This window comes from Lipomyces doorenjongii (genome assembly GCF_038497915.1).
Source record: "Lipomyces doorenjongii strain NRRL Y-27504 unplaced genomic scaffold V1508scaffold_26, whole genome shotgun sequence".
Classification (NCBI taxonomy): domain Eukaryota; kingdom Fungi; phylum Ascomycota; class Lipomycetes; order Lipomycetales; family Lipomycetaceae; genus Lipomyces; species Lipomyces doorenjongii.
Window position 1 is genome coordinate 22,700 of NW_027118093.1, and position 9,746 is coordinate 32,445.

The 9,746-nt window shown below is 46.9% G+C and overlaps 6 protein-coding genes across 6 annotated transcripts in view; 3 read left to right on the forward strand and 3 right to left on the reverse strand.

Annotated features, from left to right (window-relative positions):
* Positions 1–138: 138 nt before the first annotated feature.
* Positions 139–1,301, reverse strand: V1508DRAFT_417796 (uncharacterized protein). Its single transcript, XM_066940388.1, has 3 exons — positions 967–1,301; positions 626–901; positions 139–571 (listed from the first exon to the last, which is right to left on the reverse strand). The coding sequence occupies exons 1-3, from the start codon at positions 1,222–1,224 to the stop codon at positions 275–277; spliced, it is 831 nt and encodes a 276-aa protein (XP_066795639.1). The 5' UTR covers positions 1,225–1,301; the 3' UTR covers positions 139–274.
* Positions 1,302–3,000, reverse strand: V1508DRAFT_455900 (uncharacterized protein; the record flags this gene model as incomplete). The annotated part of the gene is made up of 6 exons (XM_066942633.1): positions 1,302–2,005; positions 2,052–2,303; positions 2,363–2,404; positions 2,454–2,494; positions 2,550–2,746; positions 2,850–3,000. The coding sequence occupies 6 exons, from the start codon at positions 2,998–3,000 to the stop codon at positions 1,642–1,644; spliced, it is 1,047 nt and encodes a 348-aa protein (XP_066795640.1). The 3' UTR covers positions 1,302–1,641.
* Positions 3,001–3,401: 401 nt separating this feature from the next.
* Positions 3,402–4,448, forward strand: V1508DRAFT_397609 (uncharacterized protein; the record flags this gene model as incomplete). The annotated part of the gene is made up of 2 exons (XM_066938163.1): positions 3,402–3,544; positions 3,608–4,448. The coding sequence occupies 2 exons, from the start codon at positions 3,402–3,404 to the stop codon at positions 4,446–4,448; spliced, it is 984 nt and encodes a 327-aa protein (XP_066795641.1).
* Positions 4,449–4,755: 307 nt separating this feature from the next.
* Positions 4,756–6,165, forward strand: V1508DRAFT_132722 (uncharacterized protein). Its single transcript, XM_066935968.1, has 3 exons — positions 4,756–5,371; positions 5,422–5,800; positions 5,857–6,165. Exons 1-3 carry the CDS (start codon positions 4,873–4,875, stop codon positions 6,122–6,124), a joined length of 1,146 nt encoding a protein of 381 aa, XP_066795642.1. The 5' UTR covers positions 4,756–4,872; the 3' UTR covers positions 6,125–6,165.
* On the reverse strand, positions 5,887–8,316 carry V1508DRAFT_417803 (type II pantothenate kinase). Its single transcript, XM_066940389.1, has 8 exons — positions 7,666–8,316; positions 7,304–7,610; positions 7,152–7,255; positions 7,019–7,096; positions 6,910–6,970; positions 6,568–6,862; positions 6,315–6,515; positions 5,887–6,269 (listed from the first exon to the last, which is right to left on the reverse strand). Exons 1-8 carry the CDS (start codon positions 7,870–7,872, stop codon positions 6,206–6,208), a joined length of 1,317 nt encoding a protein of 438 aa, XP_066795643.1. The 5' UTR covers positions 7,873–8,316; the 3' UTR covers positions 5,887–6,205.
* Positions 8,225–9,746, forward strand: part of V1508DRAFT_461980 (uncharacterized protein) — a 2,978-nt gene continuing 1,456 nt past the window's right edge. The window contains exons 1-2 of the mRNA XM_066942822.1: positions 8,225–9,229; positions 9,288–9,600. Coding sequence (XP_066795644.1) covers positions 8,538–9,229; positions 9,288–9,600 — 1,005 coding nt within the window. The 5' untranslated portion in view covers positions 8,225–8,537. The remainder of the gene's footprint in view (positions 9,230–9,287; positions 9,601–9,746) is intronic.

Genomic DNA, 9,746 nt, shown 5'->3' on the forward strand with positions numbered 1-9,746 from the left:
TATCTCTCGTGAGCCAGATTCCTAGCTTCGATGCCGTTGTCGAACAGGTGTAGAATGCCGGGAGCTCTCGGAGACGGCACGCCGATTCTTGCACTGGGATCGTGAAGAAAACAGGTGCGGCGCTAAAGTATGATTTGCCTTGGTCGACCAGCAGAGTTCCTGTATCTACCGAATTCAAATTTATAGCACTATCAAGATACATTACTCCGTAGTAAATTTTACAGGTCGAGGGATCTCTGTCTTACATTCTCTCTTTTCCGTACATTATGACGTTCTATCGGTGTCCTTTCTCGAACACCTTCACACCGCCAACGTTCCCATCTGCAAGAAAATAATGAAATTCACCCTCTTCGACAATACCTCGCCCGTCACACGGCTGCCCTCCATTTGTAATTCTAATCGTACCTGTGACATCCTCCGCCATACCCGTACTAAGTGGCCTTATACTGAACACAGCGACAGCTCGCCGGACTAGAGCGTGTAAGTACGCGGTTTGCTCTTGTGCGAGAGTGGACATGCCGGTGAGCATTCCATAGGCGCTGTTTGACGATGTTATTGAAATCCCGGAATGCTAGAGTACATATAAGCCTTACATACTTGCACACGAAGCACAGGGACGTCTTACCTCCTGCATGTCCTGAACAAATCGAAGGATCTCGTCCACAGTCATTATCCCCAGCGCATGCAAAATATCCAGTCCTTCAAAAATTAAAGTGGGTGACAAATCTCCTGCTTTTAACTCCACAATTGCTGATAGTATTTGGTTTAGCCATGCTAATTTATATTCGGATTGCAAATACACCACCGATTTCGCTTCGTTTGGCGACGCAACGAACAGTTTCGTGAAGCCATCGACGTAGATAAATTGCTTTTGCGTAATAAATGCATTCAAATCAATGCCCTATCAGATGATTCACCAATAAGCACACTTACTCGAGCTTAAGAAATGCAGATCAAGATACTTGCCGCTTTCCTGAAACATTGTATGTGAAACTCAATATCATGCGAGAACGACACAAAAACGACGGGTCGCTTCTGCGGTACTCTATTCGTCTCATAGAAAGAACATGGCTGATTTGTAGTACTTGCTCTGACAAAATGTTGGAGAAGCCATGAGCTGCTCGTCGAGAGTGCCGATGTGATCAATATGAGTTGCGGGTAATTTCGCGACTGCGGGAGATGAGCCCCGTCGAAAACGCGTAGAAGATCGGGTAGTTTCGACATTGGAATTATACGCCTAGGTGGTATTGGCGGTGCGAGGAGGAAGGAAGATATACACGTGATGATGAAATGAGACGAAGTTGGGAAAATTCATTATTAGCTTCAACGAAGGGTAAAGATGAAGCACGCAAGACAACAAAAACAAGGTTGTAGTTAAAACGAACGACTAATACGGCACACACACACAACAAAACTACACATACATATATCCATATAATATATAACAATGATAACAATATCTCCCAGCAGTAATAATATATAAAAACCAAGGACAAAACAACACTCCCGGCATAATTTACATTAACCATAACAACGTAGCATAAGACAGATCTTTTCAACCATAGCAAAAGAGCAATAACGAATCTCCACCAAAAGGAGCCAACGCCACCACAGCATCAAAACAGCGTAATATCGATAAGTTTATTTGCGGCGGGATGATGCCTCAGTGACCTTGGGGTCGATTGGAATCTTGTTGTCGTTACTAGCGACCAATTGTGCCATTGAACCACTATTGGTGTCATAGAATGCGTCGCCGCTGCCACCGGCTCCCGCAGTTGGATCAACCAAGTCAGAGGTGGTGCCAAACAGCGCACCACTGTGGTCATCGTCGGCTCCCCAAGTCCCTGCATTTCCATTCAAAATGTTATCAACAATGTCGGACACGCCCTGTTCTGGCACTGTCTCAACCGGGGCCGTACGAGGCTGTCGATTATTCGTGGAGCCGTGCTTCGGTCTCGTTTTGAATCCGGCAGCAGCGTACTTCTCTGGGAAAGCATTTCGGAATCTAGAAAATCATTAGAATCTGGAAATCCAGTTACGATTGCACGTACCGGTCCCGCAAATCAGTGCTTCGTCTTTCAAACAGGTGGAGCTCCTCATCTTTTTGAATCTTTGACCAAGATGGGCCGTGCTTGAGGAATCCCTCAAGAAGACGCGCGTCTTCCTCTGGCGTAAAGCTACGTCGCTCCTTACGATTCACCTTCGGTAATGCGTTCGGAAGAGGTGCACGCTGCCGCCTACCACCGTGGGTAGTAGCATTGGGATAAAGTCTTCGATATTCATCGGGGAAATAAGTGCGGAACCTGTGCATTGTGTGCAATTAGTGTTTCGGCCGGTCTAGCATCTTATGGCATACACGAACCTGTCTTTCAGATCGACAGCCGACCGGCCGTTAAATGTGAATCTAGAACTTGTTAGACAAGTCCATCGCAAGAACAACCAGAACAACATACTGGGGATCCTGAAGAATCTTTTTCCAATTTCCGACACCATACTATTGATAGACAAGGTCAGCCCAAATCACTCAGAAACCAACATCCACAACATACTGTGTTACAGCCTCTCAATAAGTCATTAGTCTCCGCATCGGTCCACTTCGTTCGCGTCTTTCTCTTCTGCGCAACTGGCTGTTGTTGTTGTTGTTGTTGGTGGTGTTGTTGTTGTTGTTGTTGCTGTTGTTGTTGCTGTTGTTGCTGCACATTCTTGGTGGGAGCCTTACGCTTCCTGGCCGTAGGCTGGGCCGCGACTTGAACCCCAGTCAGCCAAAACACCACAACAAAGCAAGACCCCCATACTCGGGCACCAAATCGCCAGCCAATCCCTCGCTAAAATAGGAAAATTACACATACCAGTCGCGCCAGCAAGATTTTGCGCCAAACTAATAGCGCTAGCAGTATCGGCAATATCAGCAGACGTGATGAAGGCCGTCGAGAGGTCGCTTTGTGAGATGGCCTGCGAGGCTGCTTGTAGATTGGTGTAGTTAGAACGAGTAGGCGGCATTATTTGTCGAGCCTAACTTATGCTTCGAACGAATTCACGGAAATTCAAAGTAGCGGATCGTCAGTCGATTTCTTGACTATTTTGCGGATGGATTTATTGAGTTGAGGGTGAGGGCAGGGAAAGGGAAGGGGGAAGAATCGGGTTCGGGTTGTGTCGAGTAGTTATACCCATCCAGTGGCGGGTTGTAAACGCGGAGGAAGCGGGTAGATATTGCTTAACTGCGCAGCAAAATTGCAGTTGTGTCATTTCAATTTTTAGCCTCGAAGTGGAGTTGCGGGTTAGAGGCTAGTCACACGTCGACACATGCGGTTCAACATATACCCAGGACGGAAGATATTAGTTCAGCCTGCTCCTATATTCAATTGCACAACGGACGGAAATCTGACTCACGGTCGTGAGTCATGCCAAGAGACTCTAAACACGCTCGACAAGAAGCGACTTCAAACGAGCCAGATGACAACTATGTGCGTTTGCTCATAAAAGAAGCACTACAAAAGGAGAAACAACGAAAAAGCGAGGGGATCAATACCTTTATAAAAAGAAAGTGGGTGTCTCTTTTGCCATTTTCGATTCTGAAAGAAGTTGTTTAGCTAAGAAGAGCACACAGGGCGAATCCGAACGGGCTGAAGCCAAACACCAATTTCCTCAATCGGGTTGTCAAGAGCGCTGATTTTCACAATACCGCGAGACTAAAGAAGGAAGCTGCGGATGCGGCCGCACGATTAAAAGAATTAAATGAATTGGAAAAGCAGCCTCGGTCGACGTCGAAATCGCCTCTTCGAGCGTCTCGCAAAAGGAAGTCGAGTATCGAGAGTCAAGAGGGTCAAGAAGGAAGCTCGCGGCCAAGGTGGCGTAATGGGACAACTATCAGCAAGAAGTCATCTCATAAATCGTCTTGTTTGCCGTGTCGTGAAGGCAGCTACCATAGCGTCGAGGAGAGTGCATTCTCAGACTCCGCAGACTTCTCGTCAGCAACCATATCCAGTCGTCATGATCAAGTCGGACGGAAAATGCATCATGTGTCTAAACACTCTCGTCGATTGAGTCAAAGAGAGCGAGAGTCTGGCTGTGATAGAGACGGCGATTACTCGTCGCATCGAGAACACTCCGAACAGCGCAGGCATGTCAGCAAGGGTGCTGAAGGTTGGAAAAGAAGCCGTCATACTGGGCACACTTCAAGCAATAGCCATAGTCATAAAGGGCATGAACACGACCGCCAAGATAGATCAAGCCGTAGTTCAAAAGAGCGGGATAGAGGTAGTGTTCACGACAACCACGTGCAGAGACAGAAAAGCGACACTGTGCCCGATAGAGATGACCAAGGCACTGTGCGAAGTTATGACACCAGTTATCAACGTAAGGACAGGGACGAGCACTGGAGTAGTCTTCGACTCAATGGCAAGGACGATAATAAGCATGCTATTGGTAGCTATGGCGACGAGTATTAAACGCGGCAACGTTCTGATTACTCGCCAGATGCTAGTCGGTTCCACCCGGAGCATAGTAGAGTTTAAGCGATTAATACAATCACAATCTGGTGTTACAAGTGACAGGACGTCGCTCTGTACAGTTGAATACAACGTATTCTCAAAGGCACATCAAGTCAGTTTATGCTATTGTGCACTACGACTACTTTGAGAGTCTTATGTGCTATATGTCTGCAGAAAAGAGAATTTAGAAGCTTGAAAACTCAGTACGTCTGTGTTAGACAAAGAACTTCGAAACGGATCGATATTAGGGTAAGGGTTGAGTTGGTACTCCACCGGCCTCGCGCAAGTTGTAAACAAATAAACAAAACGCGCGACAACCCACGTAATAATACGCCATCTCCACGTTTCTTTACGCGCATTTGATATAGAGACAGCAGTGAAAATGTCAACAGCCACGGAAGACTTTCCATCTCACCACCGACAAATTCTTGCAAAGTTCACAACCGTGCAACTAAATATCGCAAACCAAGAAAATGATTTCAAAGAATGGACCACACGGTCCTCGATCGCTCTCGGCAACGGCAGTCCCACTCGCTCGCCTACACGTAAGATACAGAGTATGTCCGTTGACTGCTCGAACCCAGCTGCCATTGAAGTCGAGTTGAAGGATTTCAAAGAGTTGTTTTCAAAATTGAAGGTCACGTATTTGGAGCAGGAGACCAAGGAGACTTTTTTACGTGCAATTTTAGATGATGATGACGAGAAGGCGACGGAGGAGGCGAGTGAGCGGAAGGGATTGCGAGTGTGGAGGGTTGGACAGTTGGATTTGGATGACGCTACTCAGCGGAACGTGGGGTTGAAGCAGGTTTTGGTTGACAAGAAGAATGCGCTGCAGAATGCGTCTAATGAGATAGCGGCGCTTGTTGGAAGAGTTTGTGATAGTGTGTTTCGTTATCCACTTGTATGACGTGTTTGTGGCTAACTTGTATAGAATACGAAGTATTGAAGATGGACGTTAGTGAGGCTGAAGAGATGCTGCAGGAAATAGAAACCATGCAAGCAGAAGTACGAGAGCTCGAGAAGGACGAAGAAGGCGACAAAGAAGTTCATCAGACTTTGTCACTTAAAGAAACTCTGAGTCTATACGGAAACTTTAGGGCACAAGAATCGGAGCTGGATGATGATATCCACGAACTCACAGAAGTCATTATCCCGAAAAAGAAGCAAGAATTGGAAAAGCTTAGTACTGAACTTATTAACTTGTCGGAGATTAGCAGGAAATTGGAGGAAGCGGCAAAAATTGCTATTGAAGCACGGAAAGTTGAGATGAAGCAAGGAAAGATTATCGCGAAAGAAAATATTGGACAGTGGTAAGCTGCAAAGCATTAACTGGATTTTAAGTTTGCGAATGCTGACGAACTTCGAGGTACACAAATGTACTATTAACGCTAAAGCGGCTACTCTTTGTTGATAAACTACATGTCGATCCTATAACCGAGCAAGTCACATTGAGTTTAAAGAATTCCAAGGATCGGTCACACGAAGTGAAATTAGCATTCAGCAAAGGCAGATTTTGCAATGCTACAATGACACATCCCGCGTCATTAGACATTTCCCGTGCCGTCGACAAAGCCGTGCAATCTAACGATATTCGATATTTTGTGGAGGAGCTAAAGCGGATAGTGGAACTATAAGCATTCGCGGCTGTATTAGATGTCGTAAAGATAATGAGATTATAGTACACAATTCTATCGCAAATCATCTATTATCACTTGCTATATTGTAGATTCCTTCTTTTCTTCCATGGAGTTTCGCCGGCCCCATCCGGTGGGTTGTCGTCTCCTGAACGTTAGCGAGAATTTAACGGATAATTTATCAACATACTTTAAGAAAGCACCGACTGCTCCTAGATAGCCCTCGTGCCGTAAGAAGTACGCCTTCTTTTCGCTGTTTGACCAAAATTTTATCGCGTACGACAGTGTATTCATGGTTTGGGGATGCCCTCGAATAAAAGAGCCACCGAAATAAATGTGTTCAAGGTTGTATCTTTGAGCTTGAAGGTATGCAATTTGCCCAATGTTATTACTAGTGTCTTTATTAGAATTCATACTGTCCGTGAACGACAATTAAAATATACCTGACGGCGTAGAGTAGACTTCTACTTATGTCCTCTGCTCTAAACCGCGCGGGCCGAGGCATATCCACGTCAACTTCATTTTCATGGGTAGCTCCATATAATTCGATCCTATTTCCGGTCTGATCGCTGATCTGTACTCCATCGGCCGATTCTAATCGTTTCTTGAACACCTTGCCAAAACTACTTGCGATCGTACTGGACTTGAGTCCAATTCGCCCATAGTCTGCGCCGTATATGTCGCCGACAAGCATGTCGACGTTCGTGTTGTCGCCTTTTGCGGCCATGTCTAGCATTTCTACTGTCGTCAGAATACTACCATGAGTATTAACTAAATCGTCATACCATCAAATGATTTCGCACCCGTTAATAGTGATAGCAGTCCCCAGAGAGTGCCTCCACCTAGCTACTTTGAGTGTTAGTTTGCATTATCGTAGAAGACAGAAACACTAACCGAAGAGCCACCAATACGCTTAAATTGCCGAGGACCAGAGACCATAATCATACTGACGCCGGACCCTATATTTACAAGCTACGATAGATGTTAACAGGCTTATCGCAATCGCAATGTGACTGGCACTTCTCACCAGATAAGGATAGATGTCAGCCTTTGCCTCGACAAAGGACATGGGATTTTGCTCGCTGTATGTAAATACTTCCGTTGGTATTTCGGTAATGAAGAAGTCAAGGCCTAGTATTATTAGCGTGTAATATATGTGAAGCAATAAGAGCTACGGACCAACTATAAGACACTCCATCTCGTCTTCGCGACATATTTCGACATCCAATTCCTTTCTCATTCGGTCGTAAAACTTATATGCACCACCGCCGGTTGCCATGATGTAGACTTTTTTCTTTTCCGTACTTGTCACGTCAGTTTCTTCGGACCCTTCGGAGATCGATTGTCGTTTTGCAGAGATGAGTTTCGACATGAACGCAAAGAGATCCTCGACATTCTCTGTCTCGAACATGGTGAAGTTTAGTCTGCCGCCGATGCTGTCGCCGTCGCGGGTGAAGTAGACGAGCTTTGCCAATGAGCCACCGATCTAAAGATGTGAGTTAGTGTGAAGAACCGACACGCAAGACAGATGAGGGACATACGTCGACGGCGATATGGGACACATCGGCGGTGTGATACGGCAGGACAATATCACGATTGTGAGTGTTCTTGCCGTTGCCATTGATGTCAGCTGTGCGAAGGCCGACAGATGACGGAGGTCTCGAGGGCTCGTCATCGACGATGAAAGCGCCTTGCACGTTTATTCGAATAGCACCTGGATAGGGGATGCGCCGGGGAGAGGAAGGCATTGGCAGCTAGCCGTACAGAATAGAGTGCAATTGAATAGACCAGCAGGAGTGGGCAGTCGAACGGAGGAGGAGCTTCGTGAGTAGCAATTGAATGGAGCGGCGCTTTGGTTCAAAGAAAGCAGCAGCCAAGGACCCGTCCCTCGGGAAGCAAGACCCTTGACGCTTGTATACTGAGGACAGAGTGACGGAACTAGCGAGGACAAGCCTAGCAAGCGGATACTCAGCAGTTTCAGACTGTCGGACAGTGGTATGGAGAATGCGATAGCAAGGATGCGAAGAATGTGGCCGATGCGATAATGATTGACTTGTGTTCGCCCCTCATTGTTTAGTCATGGGCGCTTGTCCTGGTGCCCGCACATAACAGCCTCTTGAAGCCGCACCGATATTTCTGTTGAATTTACAAAGGCTAGGGTATAATTATGAGCTCACATCCCCAGGACACTATGTGGTAGGCATCGATTATTAGCGTAGCTCACGGCGGTTTGATTATTATTGCCCAACAATTATTGTACCTGCGTACAATTCGTCATCGCCACCACGCTTGCGCATATGTCTGTCTGCGAATAACATTAGGCATAATATTACCATCGCTGGAGAATTACGGTTTGCGAACTGCCATGTACTGATCTGCATGGCTTTCGATTCGTCTCGTTGCGCGGTTACATATGGACGGCAAGAGGTCACTCGAGTGCAGTAAAACGTCTTCACACAAGGGTGCAAGCAAGCGAACCGCGACTTACACAACCAATCCCTATGCAGCTGTATATCAGCAAATCAGTAGTAACGGTACTCCGAATTGTGCCAGCTCCTCCCCGTCCCAGGTCTGCTCGACCTCCGTCTCAACAGCGTCCGTGCCGCCATCTACATTAACTGTAACTACCGCCACTCCTGAGAAATCCTTCGGCGTGCCAGATCAGTATCAGTCTACGTTCGCGTTCCCGCTAGTGCGGTCCATCTTCGGTTACGATGAGGTTACCATCGACGTGCTCACATGGCTGCAAGACAGTCTGCTTAGGGTCGGTTTTCACAAGAAAGATTTGAACGAAGTGGAGAAGCGGGTCTGGCGTCAGATTCAGGGTTTCATCATGACAAAGAACTTCGAGGCTCTGGACAGCTCCCGGATGTTGTGGGTCGCTATCGAGAAACCGGACGAGTCACCTATAACAGCCGGCATAAGGGAGCCGGTCTTCGCGGTTGTGAAAGGGTTTTTAAAGTGGCAGCCTTGGCTGGATGGACAAGCTACACTTACGCTAGTTGAAGCGTACAAGCAGATCGTCCATTCTCAGACTCAGGATGAGCGGTCACGTCCTGATAAAGCTTCTCAAATAGCTACTTCCGTGCTGCCGCAAGGTTTCAAGTAAGTGGTGTGTAATTTGTTGTGCGATAATCGGAGTAGTGCTAAGGGCATATTATAGCAGAACTTCGCGACAGACTGAGCAAACACAGCCAACTCTTCCGAACCAGCATGTAGCTCCCGCTATAATACTCGGTCTTGACCAGCACCGTACTGATAGTCTTATACACCAAGACCCCAGGCTTCTGGAATCTCACGAGATTGCTCAACGAGTGGCCGAAAGTGCAAATGAAGTCGAAGAGGCACACGTAGCTAGACAGTTGCGGGAAGAGCACCATCGCTTGCCTAATTTTGCGGAGGTTGGCACACATCAACGGACAAAGAAACCGCAACAGCACCTGCAGAACCAGGAATTCGCGATCAATCGGAGTTACGTACTTGCCTCCCAACATCCCAACAGCCACCAGCAGCAGCAACAACAACAACAGCAACAGCAACAGCAACAGCAACAGCAACAGCAACAGCAACAGCAACAGCAACAGCAACAGCAACAGCAACAGCAACAGCAACAGCAACAGCA

Coding starts and splice junctions, on each gene's coding strand:
- V1508DRAFT_417796 (XM_066940388.1), bottom strand. CDS start 1,224: ATGTCGAAACTACCCGATCTTCTACGCGTTTTCGACGGGGCTCATCTC. Junction 902..966: donor TACAATGTTTCAGGAAAGCG/GCAAGTATCTTG, acceptor ATCATCTGATAG/GGCATTGATTTGAATGCATT. Junction 572..625: donor TTGTTCAGGACATGCAGGAG/GTAAGACGTCCC, acceptor TATGTACTCTAG/CATTCCGGGATTTCAATAAC.
- V1508DRAFT_132722 (XM_066935968.1), top strand. CDS start 4,873: ATGTCAACAGCCACGGAAGACTTTCCATCTCACCACCGACAAATTCTT. Junction 5,372..5,421: donor TGTTGGAAGAGTTTGTGATA/GTGTGTTTCGTT, acceptor TAACTTGTATAG/AATACGAAGTATTGAAGATG. Junction 5,801..5,856: donor AAAGAAAATATTGGACAGTG/GTAAGCTGCAAA, acceptor ACGAACTTCGAG/GTACACAAATGTACTATTAA.
- V1508DRAFT_417803 (XM_066940389.1), bottom strand. CDS start 7,872: ATGCCTTCCTCTCCCCGGCGCATCCCCTATCCAGGTGCTATTCGAATA. Junction 7,256..7,303: donor GATGGAGTGTCTTATAGTTG/GTCCGTAGCTCT, acceptor TAATAATACTAG/GCCTTGACTTCTTCATTACC. Junction 6,971..7,018: donor AGCGTATTGGTGGCTCTTCG/GTTAGTGTTTCT, acceptor CACTCAAAGTAG/CTAGGTGGAGGCACTCTCTG.